We start from the raw sequence: 25,802 nt of genomic DNA, 5'->3' as shown, positions 1-25,802 counted from the left end.
CTCGGCAAACAAGAGATAATGCTCCGACGGCCAGGGATGCAAACTCGAGTAGCACGATTAACACTGGCCCGCGACGAAGTGATACCAACCAACAGTGAGATGATGGTTACAGCACGGTTGGATAGCGTTTTCAACCAGCCAAGGGCTCTACCAGTTCACCGTGATGCCCTTCGGTCTCTGCAACGCGCCAGCAACCTTCGAGCGACTGATGGAGTCTGTATTGAGGGGGCTAACTCACAAAGCTGTTTTTGGATAAGAATGATCTGGATACTCCTTACTCCAGGCTTAGTAAAAGCACAAACAGCCACTGTTATCAACAGCTTAAGATGTACAATAAGCTTCCACTACCTATTCGAACATTAGACAATAGTGCATTTAACAGGGTACTGTCATAACTTTTAAGAAAAAAGGCATTTTATAGTGTAGAAGAGTATCTAGAATGTGGTATTTCAAAAACTGACCTAATATAGGTACCTAAAATAATTTTTCTAATGACTCAGGCATTATGACTAAGATATTGTATACAGATTATTTTTTTTAATACTGACAATACCTAGTGTATATTTTCTGTGTGTTCCAGAGGTTACGTGGGGCTCACCTAAAGTTAAATCCCGGAAAATGCCACATGTTCCAGAAGGAGGTGCTCTACCTGGGTCACATGGTGTCATCGGAGAGAGTAGTCACAGATCCAGAAAAGTTAAGAGTCGGGGACTGGTCGGCACCGAAGGACAAGCAAGAACTGAGGAATTTTCTTGGCCTTTGCATGTACTACCGCAGATTTATAGCTGGCTACGCAGACATCTCAAAGCAGCTTACGCGGCTCACCGAAGAAAGGAAGCCTTTCCAATGGCCAAGTGAGGCGGAGGATGCCTTCTGGACGCTGGAGTTCCTATGTACGGCACACATCCTAGAATATCCCAAGCCTGGGGAGAAGTTCATGGTAGACACCGAAGCCAGTGACGTGGGAATTGGTGGGGTGCTGTCCCAAGTGCAAGACGGCCAGGAGAAGGTGATGGCCTATTTCAGCAAGACGTTGTCAAAAGCTGAGAGAAATTACTGCGTGATGCATAGGGAATTGCTGGCCATCGTGAAGACCTTGGAGCACTTCCACAAGTATCTGTATGGGCAGCCTTTCCATCTACACACTGACCACTCCGCATTGACCTGGCTCCTAGGCTTCAGAAACCTAGGAGGACAGACAGCTCGCTGGGTACAACGCCTTCAGGAGTACGACTTCACCACCGAACACCAACAAGGAAGGAAGCACTCCAACGCCGAGGCTCTATCTAGAAGACCGTGCCTTGAGAACTGTGGCCGTGAGGGCCACCACCACTGAAGGATGGGATCGGAAAGCCCTCAGGAGGAAGCAGCTGAAGGATGACAACATCAGGCTGATCTTACGGGAAGTAGAGTCGGGGCAGAGACCAGAATGGAAAGACATCGCCGACCACAGTCCAACATATAAGGCGTACTAGGCCCAGCGGTCGTCTCTCATAGTTAGTGACGGGGTACTTACCCGCGTGTGGGAATCGACCGACAGAAAGAAGCACATTGCCCAGCTGAGAAAAGAAGTGCTGAGTTGCATGCGGGCATTACTGCTGGCCACTTGGGAGTGAATAAGACCCTAGATCGTGCCCGACAGCGTTACTACTGGGTGCACCTGAGGAACGATGTTGAGAGAATGTGCCAGCTGTGTGACACCTGCACGGCGAGCCAGGGCCCACGTACCAGGAGTAGGGGAAAGATGATGCAGTAGAACGTTGGAGCACCTTTCGAAAGGATCGCCATTGATGTCGCGGGACCATTTCCCGAATCTGACGCCTGGAGCCGTTACCTACTCCTCGTCATGGACCACTTCACAAAGTGGCCGGAAGTCTACACCATAAATACAATAAATTTATTGTATTTATTTATTGTAATGATTAGGTGGACAAATGAATAAATTAACTTATTGTTATTATTTCAATCAATTATCATCAATACGGATCAAAAATTATATTTATCACTTGTAAAGTCTATGCCATCCCGAACCAAGAGGCAACGACAGTGGCCGACGTTTTGGTCAAGAACTTCTGCCGATTCGGTGTCCCGAGGGAGCTTCATAGCGACCAAGGCAGAAACTTTGAGTCCAGGCTGATGCAAGAGGTTCTGCAGCGCTTAGGAGTGCGGATGACCCGTACGACACCTCTTCACCCTCAGTCAGATGGCATGGTGGAGCGTTTTGTGAAAAAAAACGTCAAGGAGCATCTCAGGAAGGTGGTTTCGGTGCACCAGAGGGACTGGGACGAAAGGGTCCCATTCTTCTTGATGGCCTATCAAGCGTCCACCCATGAGAAGACGGGCATGACACCTGCCAACATGGTCTTCAGAAGGGAGCTCTGCCATGTGATCTAATGTTCAATTCGGCACCAGACCAGCAGCAGCCAGCAACGGACTATGTATGGGAGTTGGTGGATCGGCTCAGCGACATCCACGATTATACCCGACATCATCTAAGGGTAGCCAGCGACCGAATAAAAGCCCGCTACAACATGCTGGCGATTTCTGCGGGTTTCCAGGAAGGTGACAGTGTGGCTGTACCGTCCAATGCGGACAAAAGGGAAGTCACCGAAACTGCAGCCACAATGAGAAGGCCCATATACAATCGTCACTAGGATCAACGGTGTTATCTACTGGATCCGGTGGCCTGCCCGAGGGAAGATGATGGTTGTTCACCTGGATCACCTGGCACAGTATCATGGAGCAGCTCGGGACGAGCAGCCTTAAGGAGGGGGCAGTGTAATGGTTACCGTGTCCGCTATGGTTACCAACGTCGATGGTAAACAAGAATTGCGTCAAGAGAGAGATCTAGAAAAGTGTGTAGTCTAGAATCCTGACTGTGTACTGAGGTGTAAGTGATAATTAGCAGCAGTTAATAAATTTTAGTATACAAGCTACCTTACTACACGCCAACTCACCACAATATTATATTATGTTTCACGTGTTTTTAGTATCCCTTTATCCAATAAAGATCTTAAAGAAGAACTAGACACTGTTCGCAATATTGCTACTAAGAATAATGATTATAATAGACAGTTTATAGAAAAGATACTAAACAAAATCAAACACCACCCTTCAACCACTTTATGCAGACATACGGTGCCTAAAACCACACTTTTCACCTTCACATTCAATAATGAAAACATTTACCAGATCTCTAATATCTTTGCCAGGCTGAGTGGCTCAGTTGTTTGAGGCGTTGGCCTTCTAACCCCAACTTGGCACATTTGATCCTGGCTCAGCCCGAAGGTATTTGAAGGTGCTCACGTCAGCCTCATGTGGCTAGATTTAATAGCATGTAAAAAAACTCCTGCGGGATTAAATTCTGGCACCTTGGCATCTTTGAATACCGTAAAAGTAGTTAATGGGACATAAAAATTATAACATTATTATTATCTTTAGAAAACACGACCATAAAATAGCCTACAAATCCAGCAATAGTAATGCCTCTACTTTTTATAACATTCTATTAATAAGAGAGAGAAAGAACAACTGGTGGCAGGCAGAAAGCTCAGGAACTGCAAAGTATGTCTGATGCCGGAGACCTGCATAACTTCTATGCAGGAATAAAGGAGTTATGTGGTCCAACTCGCTCCTCCTCCGGGACACTGAAAGCTGCTGATAAAGCTACAAAGGTGCCAACCTTTGAAGTAATCCCATTTTTAACTCGTGCACTGCCCTTCCCTCAAAACGTTTACGAATCAAATACAAAGCACCCTGTTTGCCCTTTCCAACAGCAATCTATTCAAAAATATATCATATTACACAATTAAATTTGCTCATTACCTGGAAGTTCTGTAATAATTCTTTGTAGCTTGTTTTGCACCTGGCAGCTGCTTTTCAGTGTAGGTTTTCTTGTAAGAAATAACATTTTTGTCTTCAAAATCATAAGCGATTCCAGTGTAGATGTACTTAATGTAGGCCTGAATTCTGTCTGTTTTATCCTAACAACACTGAAAACTCTTTCTGTGAGAGAGTTACGTGAGGTACACATAATACTGTAAATACAACATTACTTAAGATTTTATACTTAATTTGTCGACTTTCATTTTTAAGCTGTACAATGCTGCCCCAGTTCACATCAATGTTAGGTCCATGTACAATATATTCAGGGAAAGTATAACACTGGTAAACTGCAAATTCCTCTTCAAGTTTGTCAAGTTCACTTTCCTTGACCAAACTTGGGAATCTTCCAACAAAATATTCAGGATATGAATAGGAAACCTTCATTCTGAGAGAGATGTCTACTAACTTTGGCAATGGGAAATTTCCTGATAATATAACTGCAAGCTGCCATATAAAACTCTATTACAGAATTATAAAACATCTCTTCATCACAGTCATTATCTTTCAAGTATGCCCTGGCTTTTGTTCCTATTACCAAGTCCTCATTGGCTTTCTAGTATTTCCTCCTCTTGAATTCAACATTCAAAAGGGAGGTAGATTCTGACTGAATAGAACATGGCTGAACAAATCTGACCAATAGGTCAGTTGAAGGACCAGTAAGTTTCCTCCTAAGAAGATGTATGGCTGGAGCATCTTGTTGCAGAAAGAAATTCAATGAGTTAAAGACAGGAAGTGTACTCTGAAGAAAGTAGCAAAACCGTTTTGCGTGTGGGTCTTGTAAGAAAGATTTTACATTTTCAAACTGTTTGGTGCTCTCATTTTTATGATGGGGCTCACTACAAAACATGAGTGACAAAGCTTCCCATTGCTCAAGAACTCGATTATTAGACTGAAGCTAAAGCCAACGGGTATTGACACATTTCAAAATGTTGTGACCCTCTGTGACACAAGCAGCCTTATATACTTTCAACCTGCTTTTAGAACTCTTATCAAAATATAACTGAACCAAAAAGTTATCTACACTGACTGGTAACTGGACAGCTGCTTTTTGTGCACAGATGTGTATGAGATGACATGAACAACCCAGAACTTAGACAGAAGAATGCCTGCCCTTCACAATTTTGGCAACACCTTTATTTGCCCCTATCATTGTGTATGCATTGTCAGATGAAAACGAAATGCAATTTTCCCATGGAATGGCTAAAGAAGACAATTCACTACTAATAACAGAGAAAATTCCCTTGCCTGCGTTGTCAGTACTCTCTAACAATGACAACAGTTGAGTTGATATTTGGCCTCTCTCAGCATTAAAGAGAGACAAGAATTTCATTTAAGCATTTTTCACACTCGCACATTTTTATCCTTTGGTCCCCTGGAAAATGTATAAACAAAGTTTTACTGTATATTGTCTTGAAGTTTGAAATAAAATGGAATTTGGTACACATGAACACATCAAAATCCAAAAGCGAAAATGAAGTAAAGTTCTAAGCATTTATTAAAGACTGAAGAGCATATGTGAAGTTTACTGTAATCTTTTCCAACTTCAGGAAGCAAAAAATGCTGTATCATACCAATTTTACTGAATTTTCTATTTGAATATAGAATCCTGTTTTAAGAATGAATGAGTTTCAATATTTTTTTAAACTTATAAAAATGTCTTATTTTCAGCTCCCAATATTTATCGCTAGGGAAGTTTGTTATGGTGGCTCTTCAAATAAATTCTATTTGGTACGGGCCTAAATTAAAGAAAGAAAATATTTGCCAAATACAGCCACGAAAAGTCAGCAATGGGTCTAATTCCATTTAAATACTGGGTATCTTTGAAATTCATCTTTGCCAATTCCATCCATTCTAGACGAGAGAAAAACACAGTATCCCTACAATATTACTAAATCCTGTGCATGGAAAAAAAAAATCATTGACAGAGTTTGAAACTTCACAAAACTATTCTCAAAATGCTTCTTACCTGAAGCTGCTCTATTGTCTCCTCTAGGTGCTGAACTTTAATCTTGCTATCCTTTAGCTGTGTTTCTAGCTCAAGTACTTTGGTCTGTAGCTCCTGAACATGAGTTCGAGCAACACATAGTTCCTCGCTGGTCTCCTTCAATTTCTGCCATATGTTTCCAATGTCTCCTCCTTGGGAACTTGCTAATGTTACGAAGATGTGTTCCAGCTGCTTCCGAATGAAGTCGTTGTGGAAAAGTGACGACTCCAGCTTCTCCCTCTGGTAACGAATCTGTTCCAAAAGTTTTAAAGGAATCGTGACTGATGAATCGTCACCTTGCAACTGCTGAAAAGGCAAATATCATGTTAGGCGAGTAATTTTCACAATCCTCCATCACCATAGCTTTGTTTCAATTTCAAAACATATTTTAAAGAACAATAGGTAAATTAAAATCCATTTCTTCTCTTCACGTTTTCATGATAACTAATTATCAATTGTGGAACTATCCCTGGCAGAATACTTTGATAAGGTACTCAGGGCCAACTCCTGCACAAATAGATTAACAAAAAATATGCACCTTACAAATCTAAAATTTTAGAATACATAATGAATAGCAATCTAATTTTCTGATTGTTACTATCAGTAAAGCAAAGGAACACTACAAAAGTGCCCCTGATTAAGTGGTGGAAACACTCAAAGCACCAACTAATAACATAATTATTAAAACTTGAATTGAACCACTAGTTGGGCCCATTAAGGAATACATCCAGAATATCCATACTGTTGATTCTTCCAAAGAAGAGTGAAGAAAAGAGTGAAATAGGAATTTAAAAAAGCTTGAGCTAGTAAATGTCACCCATAAAACACACTGTACTGTAAATAACTGATGCTCCAGAATATATACATACAGGAAATGAACAGAGAACACTGACTTAGAAAGTAAGCACATCCAGTAGATAACACAGAAATGATAGGGAATATCATTCAAATCCTGAATTTTTAGGTGCTGTCTTCATCTATAGAAGATCTTTATCTGATTGATACAGTATTCAAATTCACACCTAAAGTTAGTATTAAATAATTCAGTACATAAAATGACTTTAAATAATTTATTTCCAGTACACACAAATTGAAGAGCATCAAGTTTATTTTATTATTACAAGATATTTGAATAATTCTGTATTGATGGTTTTCACTTTACAAAGGAAAAAATTAAATGTATCCTCCTAATTCAATACAAAACACAATTCCATCATTAGATGGCGCAATAAAATTCAAACATGTATTGACTCGTTTGAACCATCTTCAGTGAAATAAGGGCAGGGGGTTAAAGTAAACTACATAATACAAGCTAGAAATGTGTTAAAAACATAACAAAGGAACAAATGAAAGGCAAAGGAGACAAAATAATAACAATATACAATATTTACATCACTAGAAGGTGCTAGTTGCTTTACGTCGCACCGATACAGATAGGTCTTATGGCGACGATGGGACAGGAAATGGCTAGGAGTGGGAAGGAAGCAGCCATGGCCTTAATTAAGGTACAGCCCCAGCATTTGCCTGGTGTGAAAATGGGAAACCACGGAAAACCATTTTCAGGGCTGCTGACAGTGGGGTTCGAACCTACTATCTCCCGAATACTGGATACTGACCGCACTTCAGCGACTGCAGCTATCGAGCTCAGTACATCACTAGAAGGAGCAATAAATAACTCGCTGAGACAAATTCAGTGAAAAAAGGTTAATATAAAACACAACTGAGTCATTTCACCTGGCACGTTGTCTCCTCTCAAACTTGGTTTCTCAAGCTTTTTCACTCTCCTCCTAGCCATTCGTGGTGATGGTGTTTCTACAAAGACAGCCTGAATTTTCAACAGTGTTTTTGTCCTGTTTTTGAATTGTTATCAAACTAAAAATTTTTAGACTAAGAGGTCCTCAACCACACTACAAGCACTTATTCTTGGTTTCCGTCTGTATCATTTCTTTTCTTTTCTTTTCTTCTTAGGCTAGCACAATTTTTGGACTCAATTATGTTTTATATCAACCCTTTTTCACTAAATTTGTCTCAGGGAGTTATTTATTGCTCCTTCCAGTGATGTAAATATTGTATATTGTTGTTGTTTTTATTTCCGTCTTGTCTCCTTTGCTTTTCATTTGTTCCTTCATCATGTTTTTAGTACATTTCCAGCTTGTATTATGTAGAATACTTTAACCCTCTGCCCTGAAGATGGCTCAAACAAGTCAAAACATGTTTGAATTTTATTGCTCCATCTAATGATGGAATTATGTTTTGTATTGAATTAGGATACATTTAAAAAAAAAATCCTTTGTAAAATCAATTTTATTAAAAAATTTCAATATACTGTAGCTTGTTGTTCTATATGTAGTGATGAGCCATTGCATTATGACACCCCAACCCGGGAATATTCACCATACCTAGAGCGGGAAGAGTAACATGACTTATTGGTAGCATGGTATATATATATATGGCAAGTCTACAGGTTTGCAGTTAGTCGTATCTGCGGCTTCAGGATGGAAAAACGGTAGATCTTTCCATGTTTCATATAGGACAAATTGTGATGGCACAGTGCCTTGGTACCAGAATCTCTCAATTGGCACAGCTTGTGGGATGCTCTCGTGCCGCTATTGTGAGCACATATTGAAAGTGGTGGAATGATGGGTAAACGACGATGAAGTTGTCATCCAGCCCTGTACCAACAATGGTTCACTGATGCCAGAGACCAACAGAGGCTATAGCACATTGTTTGAAGCGACCATGGGGCCACAATTCAAGAAATTGCCAACAGGTACAACAGTGATGACTAGGCCAGTGTTTCCCAGAATACAGTTCATTTAAAAAAAAAACTACTGTGCATGGGACTGTGGAGTTGACGATTCAGTCATACCCCAATAATGACTGCGTTCTACCGAGATAGGCACAAAATTATTGCAACTGGACTGTGGATGATCAGAAAAAAGGCCCCCTGGTCTGATGAATCCAGATTCCTGGTTTACCATGTCGGTGGCAGAGCGCATATACACCGATTTCCACACGAGGCCATGGCCATGCAGTTGCATCGTCATGCAAAGACAGGCTGATGGAGGAGGTGTGAAGATCTGGGTGATATTTTCATGGGATCCACTGGGGCCCATTATTCTGGTACACCAATCCCTAAAAAGCTATCTGGTATCTCAATGTTATTCGGAACCAAGTCCATCCATCCATGTCAACAGCATTCCCTAGCAATCATGGCCACTTCTAACATGACAATGTGCCATGTTACACTGCCAAAATTGTGAAGGATTGGTTCAAGGAACATGATAGTGAATTTGCTTTAATGCCATGGCCACTAAATAGCTCTAATATGAATCCCACTGAACTTGTGTGGTTTGAGTCAGAAACGCGAGTTCGTGTTACATCACCACCGCCCAGCAATGTATGCCAACAAGTGGACTTGCTATTATGCTTGTTGCACCAGATACCTCAGGATACCTTCCACAACCTTGTCGAATCGATGCCTCACCAAGTCGCCAGGGTTCTGCAGGCAAAAGGTGGTCCCACATCGTTTTAAGTAGGTGGTCATATCATAATGGCACATAAGTGGGTATACCATCTGCTCAAAATTTTATTCCAGATACAAGTGAACATGTCAGCATCTAACTGAGTCAACTCACTTTTGAAGCACTGACAAAGCTAGTTCAGAGTTGCAGGAAGTAGAAACACAGTCAGTAAATTAAAAAAAAAAAAAAAAAAGAGTATGATGCTATGTTTTCCCTGTACTCCTGCATATGGTTTCAAAGGCTGGATGCTCAGCTCCTGGCTGGAGAGGTGATTTGAAGCTTCTGAAATGTACTTGTACAGAAGAATACTTCAAATATCCTGAGTAGAAAGGAAGACCAATGAGGAAGTCCTCAATTTGTTACACAAGAAAAGAGAGCTTCTAATAACAGTCAAGGAGTGAAAGCTCAGGTACATCGGGCACAGCAATAGATGTGAACAATATGAAATTCTCCAACAGATCATCGATGAGAAAACCAGAGAACAACGATCTGTGGGGGAATGGAGAAATTCCTGGCTTAAAGACTTGCACTGTTGGTATGGACAAATTTCTATTAGAATCTTTTGAGCTGCTGTTTGGCAAGTAATCATAATCAACTGGATTGCCAACCTTCATACGGAGACTCCATCCTAAGAAGAAGAAGAAGAAGAAGAAGAAGAAGAAGAAGAAGAAGAAGAAGAAGAAGAAGAAGAAGAAGAAGAAGAAGAAGAAGAAGAAGAAGAAGAAGAAGAAGAAGAAGAAGAAGAAGAAGAAGAAGAAGAAGAAGAAGAAGAAGAAGAAGAAGAAGAAGAAGAAGAAGAAGAAGAAGAAGAAGAAGAAGAAGAAGAAGAAGAATCCTTTATAACTTTTTGGCCAAGTCCGACTGGCAGGTTTACAGGTGAACCTTTACAGCAGTGTTAGGGATTATAAGTATACTCAAGATTACTCTGCCCAATCCTATTTGTTCCGTAATAATAAATTTGGAGCTTAATCTATAAGGAAAATAATTTATTGTACAGGAATATTTCCTAACACCATTATTGACAAAAGCACTTCCACTGGAACATAAAAACACACGCCTTGCGCACTTCCAGACTGTCATCTGTTTTGAAACAAAACTTAAGGGAGGGCTGTCATGATACCAACCACTACGAACACCTAACAGGATAGAAATCAAAATTCTCTTAACATCCTCCTCACCTTGCAATTTTGTTTACACTAATCCACAGATAAAATTGCAACACAATGAAAATAGACAGCAGCATTCTACAACAAAACATTACAATCTTTCATTTGACACTGATTTTCATACAATGCTTGTCTCTTCTGGAGTATTTATAAGTCCAAACGTTTTGGTGTTTTCACTATTCTACCACTTCTTGTAGACTTCACTTGTGGATTTGCCACTGCATGCGATGATCTGTGCGAAGCCTTCTCTGGATGTATCTCCAGGGTAGAATCTGGCCGACTGCTCTGCACTACTGCAGATTCATCTGATGAGGCGACTTCTAAGGGATAAAGCCTTTGAACTGGCCGCACCCTCTCGCCCGCAGCCGTTCTCAGTTTGACAACCGTGATGACGCCATCCTTACCAGGGTACACCTCCTGGACGACACCTAGTGGCCAATCGGCTCGTTTGATGTCATCAGCTCCGATCAGCACAACGTCTCCAACGTTCACTTTGTTGGATGTCCTACCTCCCTGTTGAATAAGAAGAGCCAGGTATTCTTTGCAGAACCTCTGCCGAAGATCGTCCCGCAGTTTCTGTAGATAACGCCATCTTAATTCTATTCCGTTTCTGTCAATGGCATCCAAATCTGGCACATCAGTGCTGGGTATCTCATGAAGAAAATCAGCTGGTTTCGGTGGTTTCAGATCGTGTAACTCATCGGATACATATGTCAATGGCCGTGAATTTATAATAGCTTCACAGTCACACAGTATCGTGCTTAACTCTTCGCAAGTAACCGAATCCTTGCCCAAATTACGACGAAGTAGCTCTTTCACCATTCCAATAAGCCTTTCCCACCACCCTCCGCACCATGCAGCAGTGGGAGGGTTGAATTTCCAAGTTATTCTTTCTACAACACAACTGGAAACTATTTCTTCCCAGTTTAACCCTTGCAAAGCGTGGTTAGCCCCTGTGAAGTTTGTGCCATTGTCGGAGTAGATAACCGACACCCTGCCCCTGCGGGCAATGAATCTTCGTAGGGCTTGTAGGAATGCGTTTGTTGACAGAGACCTGGGAAGCTCAATATGAATTGCTCGATAGACGGCGCAGGTGAATAACACGAGCCACGCCTTTTCTCCGGTCTTCAGATACAATGGTCCAGCAAGATCTACCCCGGTGACTTGAAATACTGCAGTGCAGTTAACTCGCTCCTTGGGAAGTGGGGCAGATTGTGTCTCCATTGACTTGGACCGATACCTCTTACATCTGACACAGCTCATTATGATTCGCCTAACCAACTTTCTTTCTCCTATGATCCAGAAGTCTTCTCTAAGCATTGTTAATAAAGTTTGAAGTCCAACGTGCTTAGACAGGCAATGTTTGTCCATCACCATTCTCTCAACGGCTATGTTATCGGAAGGCAGCACAATGGGGCACTCGAAGTTTTCTTTATAATCACCGTAGGCTAACTTTGTTCGCAGCCTTAGAATTCCCTGACTATCTTCAAAAATCTGAGTTTTCTTTTTCATCTTTTGTTCTATGATCTCTCTGTTCTCTGTTTGAACAAATCTTATCAGACACTTTTCTGCCTCGCCTACTTCTTCTACAGATAGTTCTCCATTCCTTTTGGCATCTCAGTTTCGTAGGTTGTAGACAAATCTCAGTGCCCAGCCAATCATGCATAACGTTCTATGGTAACTAGAAAAATAGCAGAGTCTCGATGTAAACTCTTCCTTATCAAATACTGCATTCACGAGAATCTTTCTCTTCTCCTTGTTGACTTCATCCTCAGGAGCCACAATGTCCAATTTAGGCCTTCGTTCAGTGTCATCCTTGAGCCATGTGGGACCTTCCCACCATTTACTTTCTACCAGAAACTTTGCGCTCATGCCTCTGGATAGTAGGTCAGCAGGGTTTAAAAACCCTGGAACATGATGCCAATCCTGCGGGTTACTGAACTTGTGTATTTCCTCACAACGATTTCCTACGAATACACTCCAGTTTCCTTTCGTCTTGATCCAGGTGAGCACCACTGTAGAGTCACTCCAAAAGTATGTTTTACAGTCTTGGAGGTTTAATGCCCTTTTCACTTGTGTGCATAACCGAGTGGCTATGACCGCAGCTAACAATTCTAGGCGGGGTATAGTTATTGGTCCTAAAGGTGCAACCCTAGCTTTAGCTTGGACCAACTGTAATGACACAATAGAGTCCTTTTCTGCCCTTAGAAATATACACGTAGCATATGACAACTTGCTGGCATCAGCAAATACATGAATAGTTAATCCCCTGCCATCAAATTCCCATGGTACAAGTCTTCTTGGAATCCTGCATTGTTTCAACAAAGGTAAGTGTTTCACCCAAGAATGGAATTTGTTTGTTATTTGTTCTGGTAATTCCTCGTCCCATCCACATTTTTCTCTCCAGGCTTTCTGCATCAATAATTTAGGGATTAATGTTACTGGACACAGAAAACCACGTGGATCAAAAATACGTTGTACAATTGACAGTAAGCTTCTCTTAGAAGTTGAAAGTGTGGTTAGCTCAACTGTATTAATGATACAGAACATCTCATCTGACCGAGCATCCCACATAAGACCAAGTATTGAAACAATGTTCTCTGACTCTGATTTTTCTGGTGAATTGCTTATCCACCCTCTTAATTCAAAATGTGCTGAACTCATCATTTTAGTAGATTTTTCAATGAACTCGCTCATATCTTCTTAGGTTTCACAGCTAGTGACAATTGTCCACGTAGAAAGAATTCTGCAGCTTCTTGGCCGTTTTCAGATCTTCAGCTGAAACTTTACTCAGGTGATGCGCTATCGTTGCTCCTAATAGGAATGGGATGCACGTAACCCCAAACACTACTCTGCAATGCCGCAATGTGATGACCTCGCCTTTGGAATAATCTTTTCACCAGAGAAATCCTAGAAAATCCCTGTCATCCTCATAGAGGCTTATCTGCAGGAATGCCTTTTTAATATCAGCCGTGACCCCTATGGCATGCTTTGGAAACTGCAACAAAAGTTTGGGAATAATCTCGATTAGATTTGGTCCCTTCTCCAAGCATTTATTCAGCGAATTGCCATGTCTGTCCTTTGCCGAGGTATCAAACAAAGGCCTAATTTTGGTAGTTAAACTTGATTCCTTAATTACTGCTCTGTGCAGTAAATAGTGGCCTGACGCCTCGCCATTCTCATTTACAGTCTCCACGATTCCACATTCTATCCACTCCTGAATCACATCATCATAATCTTTAAGCTTGTCCAAGTTTACCAATCTTCTAGTGACTGCTTCCAACCTCTTCTCAGCCAACTTCCTGTTATCCAACAATTCTGAATGGCCATCATCCAGGGGAGACGAATCTCGCATCTCCTTTCTTCATTCATCCTTACAGTTTCATTGAAGTGTTTCATGACTTCCTCTTCCATCTCTTTCTTTGACTGAGACTCTGCAGGGTCCTTTATGCCAATAGTTTCTAACTTCCACAAGTCTGATATATCCACTGCTTTACCACAAGTGAGACTGACTAGTGACTGATTGCCCTTAGCCAGATCTCGCTGACCCATCACTGTCCAACCTAACCTGGTTTCCAGTGCATACATATTTTCATCCAGCTTAATCAGAACTCATGTAAGCAGCTTCCCCAAAACATCTGCTCCAAGCAACAAATGCACCTCTGGAACATTGACCCCAACATCTGTTAACTGAATGTTTCTAGTTGCAAGAACAGGGTAAACATGTTGAGTTTCTAACCTTGGAACATAACCACACATTTTCTTCTTATCAAGCACCGAGACTGTGCATTTGAAATCCCCTTTTAGTGCTTGTAGTGTTACATCATAAACATTATGGGTCTCTCTGCTAGTTTCTACACCCCCAAACAAACAATGAGACATCACTTCCTTTCCCAGTTTTTGTAGTCCTAACTTCCTAGCGCTTTCTTTGGTTATGTAAGACGTTTGTGACCCAGAATCTAATAAAATTCGTGCAAGCTTGACCGGTCCTTCACTACCAGAAACCTTCACAACAAGAGTCTGTAATAGCGCCTCTGCATTTTGATAGGCAGTTAAAGTCTCAGTGTTTTGATTATTTTGATTATCCTTTCCCTTTGAACTTTCCCTCTCCTCTTTCTTAGTAACTAAATCAGGACATAAGATAGCACAATGATCCCTTTTTAAGCAAATCATACACTTCACAAATGCTTTACATTTGCTCAAGTTATGCCCCTTCCTTAAACAACAAAAGCAAGCACCTCTTTTTTTCAAAATATCCTTCTTCTCTCCATTCTGGAGATTCCTCACTTTAAAACAATCAGCAGATCTATGGGAACTCTTGTCACACCAGATACAACCTGTTTCAGTTTTCTGACCCTCACCTGAGTACAAAGCAGCAGTGGGAAGTCTCTCTTGTTTACCTGGCTTGCATAACATGTCATCCCTCTTCACAATAAAACTAGAGTGAGCAAGTGACAAACGTTCTTCGCTCTCAACTTCTTGTTTTATAAACAGTAACAACTTGCTTAGGTGATGATCGTGATCATTTTCTGATATATGAGATACACGAACTCTCTCCCATGCCTTCATAACCTCTTCTGGTAATGCAGACTCCACCAAAGGATACAGCATTGCTGCATACTTATCACTAGTGACTCCTGAAGATTCCAAAGCTCTCAGTTGTGTTTCTAATTTATCATAGAGGCTTCCAATACTAAGGCTACTACCTTCGGTAGCTTGAAGCAGAACAAGATTTAGAAGTTCTCGGACATATACTTCTACAAGTAATTCTTCCCTGGCATACCTGGATTTCAGGTGATCTATTGCTTTTTGATAGTTCGCTCCGGACGGAGGGAAACTCTCAACTAGCTCCCTGGCCACGGAACCTGGAACAGTAGCCTGTAGTAGATACTGAAATTTATCTTCCGGGTCGATATCACTATCGTCATTTATTTTCTTAAACTGTCCCCAAAAACCAATCCTGTTTTTTATATCTCCGTCGAACTTTTTAAGCTGTAGCTTGGGTAAACTGAAATTCCTTTTCTTCGTCGTCTCGATCTTACTCGCTAAGGTCTCACCTCCACCAACAGATAAATTCACTTGGAAATTACTTTCGAACCTAACCTTAGCTTGTAGCCACTTCTCTCGGTACGTTTCTGCCGTGTCGAATTCCTTGGCGTCGTCTTCTTCTGTTGTTTCTTCGACAACCCTAAGTGCTTGAATCTTTTCAACCAAAGATAACATCCGCATTACCTTATCTTCTAAAATACGGAAGTATGTCAACATTTCTTCCGCATCTACGACTGCTTCAGATATTTTTGTTTGAAACTCACCATGTGCTCTCGTAAATAGTCTACATATTTGTGATCTTTCCTTATTATACTGTTTAAACACCTCCATCTTAACTAAGTCCTGTCACGGTCGCCAGAAAATGTTCCGTAATAATAAATTTGGAGCTTAATCTATAAGGAAAATAATTTATTGTACAGGAATATTTCCTAACACCATTATTGACACAAAAGCACTTCCACTGGAACATAAAAACACACGCCTTGCGCACTTCACGACTGTCATCTGTTTTGAAATGAAACTTAAGGGAGGGCTGTCATGATACCAACCACTACAAACACATAACAGGATAGAAATCAAAATTCTCTTAACACTATTAGTTTTGGATCTGGGCTCAAGAGCTAAACAAAAAAGAATATACCCTGAGACTTAATTTCAGTTAACTGCAAATAAAGACAAATGGGAATACATCAGAAAGAAACATAGTGGGTCAAAGAACCACATGTTAGCTCCATGGGTACAAGGCATTGTGTTGAACTGACACTGTAGCAACTGCGAGCTGGCATAGGTTCAAATTATCCCAATGAGCTGGATTTTCCCCCACTACATCATTATACTAATTCCTCGTTGCTAGGAGAGGCGTGGACCTTACCATAATATCACATTTATCACAAGTACTTTTTTACTCATTCCTTGCAGGACTCAAAAAGAAAAAACTAAAAGGTGCCATGTTCCTGCAGAGTCCTCTTCGTTAGACCCCAGACATTCTCAATGGCATTCAAGTCAGGATTATTCGGAGCCAAGAATCCTTGCCCGAGAAACGAACATTGCTGAACTGCCTTTGATGTATGAACTGGTTCATTATCCAGCTGGATGCTAACACATTGTCCTTCAGGATCAATTATGTCCAATGCTATAATTTACGAGTTGCTTTACGTCACACCGACACAGATAGGTCTTATGGCAACGATGGGACAGGAAAGGGCTAGGAGTGGGAAGGAAGTGGCCTTGGCCTTAATTAAGGTACAGCCCCAGCATTTGCCTGGTGTGAAAATGGGAAACCACGGAAAACCATCTTCGGGGCTGCTAACAGTGGGGTTCGAAACCACTATCTCCCTAATACTGGATACTGACCATACTTAAGCGACTGCATCTATCGAGCTCAGTATGTTATAATTAAACAGACACTCAAAAGCTGTTCATAAATCTTAGTGCTGAGAGCTCAACAGCATCCTGGCACTCCAGCAAAGAACAGTAAAGTAACCACTTCTGTGAGAGGTGGCAATGTACTTAGCATCATACCTTGCTCACGGTATACACAAATCTGCCCCACATCTGAACAGGAAAATGTGACATCACTGCTGAAGACTACATTGTCCCACACAAAGGTCAGCATCCCCGTGGCATATGTAAGGCGGCGTTTTTTATTCTGTGTTGACAATTTATTTAAACCATCATCTTTCTACTTGTTACGTCAATAGTTTAGTCAAGAACTTCTACATTTTGACGGCTCCCAAGTAATAACATCGTAACTTTTCCCCTGTACAAATATCGTAACTATAGTTACAATTTTATTTGTGCTATCATTCTCCTAGCAGACAATGTTAAGATCTATTATTGCTGCTAAGTTTGGGGCGCAGGAGATACAATTTTTATACAGGTGAAAAATACTGAAGTAATGGCTTTGGTGATGATTGCAACTCAATTTGGACTTACAATGCTAATACCTAGAGCCGCTGATTTATGGCTTACCTTCTGATATAAGAGACTCATTGTAATACGCCAACATACTCATCAAGATGATTTCTAACTAAAAGTTTTTAAGACCGAGTGCTTTCCCATGCCTTTCTTCTATGTGCTTTTATGTTCTGACAATAGGAACGTCCAGAATGACTTCTTACAAACGCTTGTTTTAGTGTTAGGTTTTAATATTAATGTCTTATGACTATTTTTACCTTTGCAATTTGTTTTTAAGGCTGCAGAAGGCCCAATAGAACCAAAAAATGTAACTTTTAATGTCTTAGTTCTGTAAGACACGCTGTGTACAGAACAAAGTGGAACCTCTTAATCAACCACGTTATATATATGCATTTATTACAAAAATCTCTCTCCCCTTTGGTTTCGAACTTCAATATTTGTTTACACCAACCATAGTCATGAGTCGACGGGCATTACTAATCGACTTAGAAAGCACCTTCAAATGTCGGGAAGAGCTCGTTAGTGCACATAACAAGAAATCAATACAGAATATGATCGATCGTATACAATATAATCACTACAATGAAGAGCGACTACCCTGCAGTGTATAAATATTGACGATGAAAACACCAACGCACGCTAAATCACCTGTAGTAATGGATGAATCAGTGAAAGGGTTCTCATTGTAACCAATGTGTATTACACATTTTATATGTCTTTTCACAAGAATTCAATCCTGACGTAAACATGGTATGCCCACACCTCCACCAAAGAAAGAGTTGTGATTCGCTGAGCGTGTAGTACCGACCTCCCCCAGTCAACGTCTCATGTTCGGACGTACAGGGTTGCACGTCGCATATGACAACAGTACGAAGATCTGAAATTCTGAATAAACAACTAAACCTGGATTTTGTTCACTTAGTTTATTGAACACATTCACAATGCACTGCCTATGGTCACTTCTGAGCGGTTTTCCTCTTTTGTGATTCACTACACACGATGGTCCTACATCTTGCTCCATTTCCCTCACTATGAATACCGACTCAATGACTGATGCTGCAAGACGCAACACCTTATCTCCACGCTGTACAGCTTGGGACTTTCCCCCACTACGAGAAGACATCCTTTATTACACCACGCCTTGTGCCTTCATTTCTCGTTATTTAATCACCATTTTATATTTTAAAAAAGCATATGTATATATAGGTATATATGACAACCATATTTTAATTTTGAAATAAAATAAAATTAATGTGACATACTACTTTGCATACAGTCGAGTATGTGCGACTGTTGCTTCTTCAATCAACTACGTCTATGTCCACGTGCAAAGGCAAGGTGCTCTGCCTATTTGTTTAAATCTGGATTAAACTCTCGTGAAAAGCGGTATAATATAACAACTTCAAAGTGGCATAAAAGAAACTGTCATTACCGCAGGGTTCTCACTGTATGCCATTCTTGCTATTGTGGACTATTACTACTACTATTTCTATTATTAGAACTTACTGAAAAGCATAGATACTATAGTACAATAAATAGGAACAATCTGCATTACCAATTTGCAAATTAAATAGAATTTCCCTAGCACAAACTGATAATTACTCTGTGCAAATTAAAATATTTTCTTCATTCATAACTGGTTGGGAGACATTATGCAGTGCTGATTTTTCTATGAAAACTGAACTTATTTTGTTCAGGAAAAAGTGTGAGCAATCCACAGCTAACCTTGCTTTTGATATAGCTAGACCCCTGCATGGATGCAGATATCCGCGAAGTCTTGGCGGATGAAAAATGTATGACAGTGTGGATAATATTGTGGATAATTTATAAATAATGAAGTTTATTGATTTTCACTCAGGTAAGTCCTTATTTTTGCTTGTGGTTAGGCAACCCTTGACAGTGGTATGGGAGAATGGTGATATATAAAGAGACTTGAGACCATAAAGCCATAAATCTGACCTAAGCCTAACTGGCTCATGCTCACAATTAATGGAAGGAAGCAACAAAGGCGAATACGTCGGTAGTTGTCACAAGAGAAAATCCCTCATAAACCTGTGGCTGTAGGTGATCTGGTGTCAGGTATCAGGCCTATTGTATTATGTTAACAGATCTATCTGTTTCAATATCTTGGATGTAGTATACTGTAGTTAAATATTCGCGGATAACCATTCGCAGATGCGGATGAAGGAAGTGCAGATGAGGATAATATTTTGTACATCCACACAGAGCTCTAGCTATAGCTTCCAACCAACATATTTCACTCATGACCACACATCCAAACTGATCTTTTCTGTCGCATATATTGCATACCTTGTTTTCAGTTTCTGACAACTTCACTTTTTCGTCTGTTTAAGGGTATGTTTATGCTACAGCTTCGCTGTTGGCACATTGCCAACCCTCGCTGCTCGATGTTAGGCAATGATGAATCAAACCATTGGATCTCAATCGGTGCTTTTACCCTGGAGCCCGACTTATGGCTACGCTGCTCGGTGCTATCCTCATCACTTTTTTTTTTTTTTTTTTTTTTTTTTTCTTCGAGCCTGGCACATTGCTGGCTATCCTATAACTTGGACTGTGATTGGTTCCTTCAAGATCACCCACTCTCCCACTCTTCTTCTCTTCACACTCTATACAGACGTTCTCTGATCACTTGCTACCTGAACCTGTCTCCTAATGAAATGTATTGGAACCAGCAGCATTCGGATCATTATAAGAGGTTCAGTTGGGATAAATGGAGTGAATGGCATGATGAACAACCAGTAGACCTGTTTTATCATGTTTAAAAGTGAATATTTTTAATTTTCTGTTATTGTTAACTACTCTTTTATTCTATTGACTGTGTGTTTATCTGTCTTAGTGTATTTTTAATTTGAATTCAATATATATCTTACTTCTATGTAAGTGCCTTATTCAATGTTATTACATTTTAATCCTTTTAATTTTAGAGGAAAATAAGGCATTGTGAATTAAATTCATAATTATTTTTCTGATCATTATCATTTTCTAATCCCAGTCAGTGGATTAATTATCACTTTTAATTCATTTCGTCTCATCTCGTACCATTAGGGACCAATGACATAGAAGTTAGCTCGCTTTAAACAACAAGCATGCTCATCATCATCATCATCAAACTATGGAATACAGTGGTAAAAGAATGAGGAACAAGACCTAACTAAAGTCAAAATGAAATACTCCATAACCCTTTATTTTAAATTATCCAAAAGTACACTATTAAATTACAAAATTAAGCATTTGTAACTTCATTCTTCAATCAACTCCCGCAATAGAAAAGCAATGACAAACCCAGGCGAGGTATTTTACCATTTTTATTACACATTCAATATATCAAGTTATTGTAGGATACACTCATCAACAAAACTGTGACTCACTTGTTAAACAAACACTCTGAATTTATTACGCACTTCAAAAGCTTTAGCTGGAGCTGCGTTGTTCCTCCTTGACAGGGTAGCTCTTGGAAGTACGTGTGCATAATCCCTGTATGTCTATAACCACATTATACAAAATGCAAACAGCCTTAACTATCAGTTCTACTGTTTTGAATTTTCTACCCGAACTGAGAGCTGCCAGCAGCATGAGCGTGAGATTGCTGCAGGGTAAAAGCTCCATGGCAAGCAGTCTGGCTATAGCCAGCAGCGAGGTGCTAGAGCGGGCATCCATGTGCCAGCAGTGAAGTTACAGCATAAACATACCCTAAGACAAGCCAAATTTTGAAGGTAAAAATATCCAGGGATTAATTAATCACGTATATACAGTATTCTGGAATGATATGATTTGTGTCCACAGGTGACAAAATGTTTTAACTAGAATTCAATAACCTCACAGTGGTAGTCCATTCTCAGATTACACTTCCTTTTTTTTTTTTTTTTTTTCATTTTTCATTTTCCCCTTCTTTTTTTAGAAGTATAACGGAAATACAGATTCATAATGGGATGACTATCAATGTCATGAAAGCATCCCTGACAGACGTATTGGAACAGAGATGGTTTTGACTTTAAACATGATTATATTCGCCAAAGATTGACATGTATTGACTTGTTTGAATTTGAACTGTATTCTTCCTTTCCTACTCTTAATTGTCTACAAGGATATTCTAAAACTGTACAAGTTACTAGATTATTATGCATATGACTGTTTACTAGTAGGATGAAGGTATTGGTATGCTTCCCTACATTAGGAAATAAAGTCACTGGGAAGTATCTGCCACAGGTTCGTTGTTTACTAAGCATTCTCCTTTCCAGTATGAGACAGTGTGCTTTGTAATTAACTGTGCAGTAACAATGGGTCAAAAAGAAGCAGAGACTACCTTACAGGTTCAAAACATATAATATAATCAGTAACAGCTTTAAGTAAACAGAAGTTGAACAACAGTATTTAACATTATTCAGGGATATAGAAAGTTCCACACAGTGCTGAATAAAACCAGGTTTCACAAATTCATAATTAAAGCACACAGCATGCAGTAAGAAATAAAAATTAATATTACCTCTACACTGGTAGACTTATCGAGCTTTGCCTGAGTTGTATTTACACTGATATCCCTCGTGAGAGGCTGGTCATTGTTGGCCTCCAGTCCTCCTCTAGTAGGTGTTAACTGATGAAGAATATCCAACTCTGCTCGCAAAGCATCATTCATTTGTTCCAAGACTCTAATTTTACTCTGCAGTTTTCTTGTGTCTCCAGCATCTCCTCTTATTCTCTTACCTATTAAAAATATATATATCTTAATAAATATGCAAATAAGTAACATCAATAAAAAGGGACGTACACGATATTTAACAAATGAAGAGCTGTAGAACAAAAAGCAATGTAGAAATTTTTAGAAAAATTATTAACCATGCAACTACTACATAATCAATTCTCTTCTAAAAGAGTTATGGTCCTCTACTATAAACGATTTAAAAATAATATATGGAGATAATGCAAGAGGTATATTCATTACTCAAAAGTCATGAATAAAATAGGTTAGTTCACCATATCAGTGTCATAAACAGTCAAAACGGTCTATTTGTTAGAGATTAGGTAGTTTGGTGTTGCTTTCAAACGTGGTATACTTTAAATACTGCAGCAAATTCTTGGAATTTTTTTTTCTATTTTAAAAAATGCTATCAATATTCAAAACAGTGAACCTCCAATAATTCTTACGCAGGTAATTTGCTTTGCAACTAATTCGCTAGACTACTGCAATGCATTTGTTAAATTTATAATTTCGACACAGCAATTTCCCTCAGACGTAGTAAAATTATCATTTGCACAAAAAAAAACAAATGTCAATGCTTGGTATAAGAATACGGCTGTTCAGCTTTACTGTTCAGGGAGGTAAAGTCCTTGGAAACGATTAACTCGGTAACTGGGGAGCACGCCAGAGAGAAACTCCACTCTGCTGGGGACAAATTTTCGTAACTCAAAGAAACATTCAAATTAAATTCAACAAACGATATATCCTTTCACCAGCAAAGAGATACAAGTGATAACGGTAATATTCTGCGCTCTAGTGATGGGTGGTATAACTACAAATAGCATGCTCACCGTGACTCAGTCTCTATATACTGCCTGCTCTGTGCCGAGAGAATTGCGTTTACAGCGACATTGCAGATGGCAGCATTTACCGCACCCAGAGCACATGTTGGTTAAATGAGAGTTGGTCCGTAACACCAATATAAAATGAAAAATAATCCTTAACATGTCACTAATTGAGAAGATAATGTACGTACAGAAATTAACATTTCACATTTGAGCTTGGCTTAAGATATAGAAACGTAAAATATATAAAATCTTACCAGTTACAGTAGATATATTAGGATCATCCCACTGCTGCATGGTACATACAAATTTCAGAATGTTCTTGACATGAGTAATGGAGCACCTTTTCAGTCCATTATTTACTGTTATTTACCAGCAGTGGATGCGAAAAATTCCTATCACTATTTCGCTGACCCATTTGTTCATGACCAGATTTCAACATACATTTTATAGCACATAATGCAGTGCGTGCGTTCGTCATGTCATTAAATCCACCACCCAATCTCACTGAAGTAAATAGAGCTTCTATTGCGTCTCCAGAAAATCATCTAGTGAGAACATAAAATAACCGATTTTGCAACAGATAGGACACACATTCCACTGTAGATTTCACAGTTAGCGAGACAGCATCTGCTGTCTCATTAATCAGACACTTCAGTGTTTCAGGTTTTGATTCCAACCGAATTATTTTAACGTAATCGATGAAATCATCATTCAACCATTGCAAGTATTTTATCAGCTGCTGAATATAAATACACACAATCTGGATTGTTTTGCCAAAAGGCATTACAGTAATAATTTCTGAAGTAAAAGGGATAGATCGGAGACTCCCAAGCCTTTCATGAGGAAGTAGGCAGCAGGACTAGAGAACTTCTTTGAAAGTCGGATTACAAGAAAATACAACAGTTTATTCACGAGAGCAGGAGATTTTACAATATCTGTACCACATACACCTTCAACATTGAACACGCAAACGAACTTGTCACTGGTTCGGTCATAGAGGAGCCGTACCTAATTAGCCATTTAATCGGCGATCACAGTTACACTCCTCTCTGTTGGTCTGTGAGTTTACATTCAGCTCTAAGTTTTCCCTTCACTAATTGAGAAATTCTGACAAAAACTATCAACATTTTCCATTTAGGCTACCTGTCCAGAGTACGTTGTGACGGAGCTGACACTAGACCAGGAGTCCTACAATATACGTAACCGTTTGAGATAATATGGATAATATTCCCCACGCCACACAGTATCGCGTGATTTGTTCTGACTGCCCGGATTTTGTCTTGCGAAAATTATGGATTTGATTTTAAAAGACGGTTGTTTTTCCTTTATATTTGGCTGCTTCCTTTACTTTATTCAGACGATCAATTTCTGGGTTGTCTTCGAATTGTCTCTGTAGTCTTTTATCGACATTATGATTAGTCATCACATGTTATCGCAGTCTCAGATTCTTGATCGGAGCCTCTCATGTCTGATTTTCTGATCACTGCTGTCAGGTGGTGGTGATTATTGTTTTAAGAGGAAATACAACTAGGCAACCATCCTCTATATAAGACTAATCAGGGGGAAAAAAATGGAAGGGATCCGACACTTCGAAAAATGAAGATATCGGCCAAAGGAAGACAAGGGCCACGAATGGCGTGAAAATGAAAGACACCGCTGAATCTTTCTGTGGGAGTAGCAGGAAGTGATCTAAGTGAAAGGATAGGCTTATTTCAGAGGGGAATGATCCTGTGTACTTCTCGAAGAATTTTTTTTTTTCTGCTTTACGTCGCACCGACACAGATAGGTTTTATGGCGACGATGGGACAGGGAAGGGCTAGGAGTGGGAAGGAAGCGGCCGTGGCCTTAATTAAGGTACAGCCCCAGCATTTGCCTGGTGTGAAAATGGGAAAGCATGGAAAACCATTTTCAGGGCTGCTGACAGTGGGGTTCGAACCTACTATCTCCCGAACGCTGGATACTGGCCGCACTTAAGCGACTGCAGCTATCGAGCTCGGTGAAGATTTTATCAATGAGGTGAATTCTGAACTGCAGGTGATTGAATTTTCCTCCACGTTGTCAGAAAATAATGCATGAATTGAATTCCATGAGATCCAGAAGATGCTGGAAAATTTTCTCGTAATATTTCTGGATCTGTTTCCTTGCTGTGGAGTACATAATGACGTACTAATCGGAAAGATCGACTCCCTCCCGCCCTCCATAGAATCATTGTAGTCGTTGCAAACTACAGGTTTCTTTTTTCTGGCTCCATGGCTAAATGGTTAGTGAGCTGACCTTTGGTAACAGGGTTCCTGGGTTCGATTCCCGGCAGGGTTGGGAATTTTAACCATTACTGGTTAATTTCGCTGGCATGGGGGCTAGGTGTATGTATCGTCTTCATCATTATTTCATTCTCATCACGACGCGCATGTCGCCTACGGACGTCAAATCGAAAAACATGCACCTGGTGAGCCGAACATGTCCTCGGACACATCCGGCACTAAAAGCCATACACCATTTCATTTCATTTTAAAGGTTTCTTTTTAGTTTCGTCCTTTCCACTGATAAGGACAGTTCGCATTTCTGCATCGTAGATACTACTGAGCATGCAAATACCTCTCTTGTCCTTCTGTTTTAGAACCATAAGTTTCTTTCGATAAGCAGCTGATACCTCTCCTTTTTTCAGGTTTTCACTCGTAAGTTCCTTAGGGAGATTTTCCGGTTTGTTCTTACTGTGCCGACTGCATCAGTATA

At 40.0% G+C, this 25,802-nt stretch overlaps 1 protein-coding gene across 8 annotated transcripts in view; it reads right to left on the bottom strand.

Moving 5' to 3' along the window:
* The window catches only part of LOC136871688 (centrosomin), a 540,670-nt gene that overhangs the window by 58,978 nt on the left and 455,890 nt on the right, over window positions 1-25,802 (bottom strand). For 7 of the 8 annotated variants that reach the window (XR_010859792.2, XR_010859793.2, XR_010859794.2 and 4 more), the window contains 2 exons: window positions 22,030-22,247; window positions 5,852-6,175 (listed from right to left, as the gene is read on the bottom strand). Coding sequence is in view for 5 of the 8 variants with exons in the window: in XM_067145194.2 (XP_067001295.2) it covers window positions 5,852-6,175; window positions 22,030-22,247 (542 nt within the window). In the remaining 3 variants the exon portion in view is untranslated. The remainder of the gene's footprint in view (window positions 1-5,851; window positions 6,176-22,029; window positions 22,248-25,802) is intronic. The other variant, XM_067145193.2, reaches the window with a different exon arrangement.

This window comes from Anabrus simplex, chromosome 4 (genome assembly GCF_040414725.1).
Source record: "Anabrus simplex isolate iqAnaSimp1 chromosome 4, ASM4041472v1, whole genome shotgun sequence".
Classification (NCBI taxonomy): domain Eukaryota; kingdom Metazoa; phylum Arthropoda; class Insecta; order Orthoptera; family Tettigoniidae; genus Anabrus; species Anabrus simplex.
Note: the sequence above shows the minus strand (reverse complement) of the source record. Positions and strands in the feature narration are given on the sequence as shown.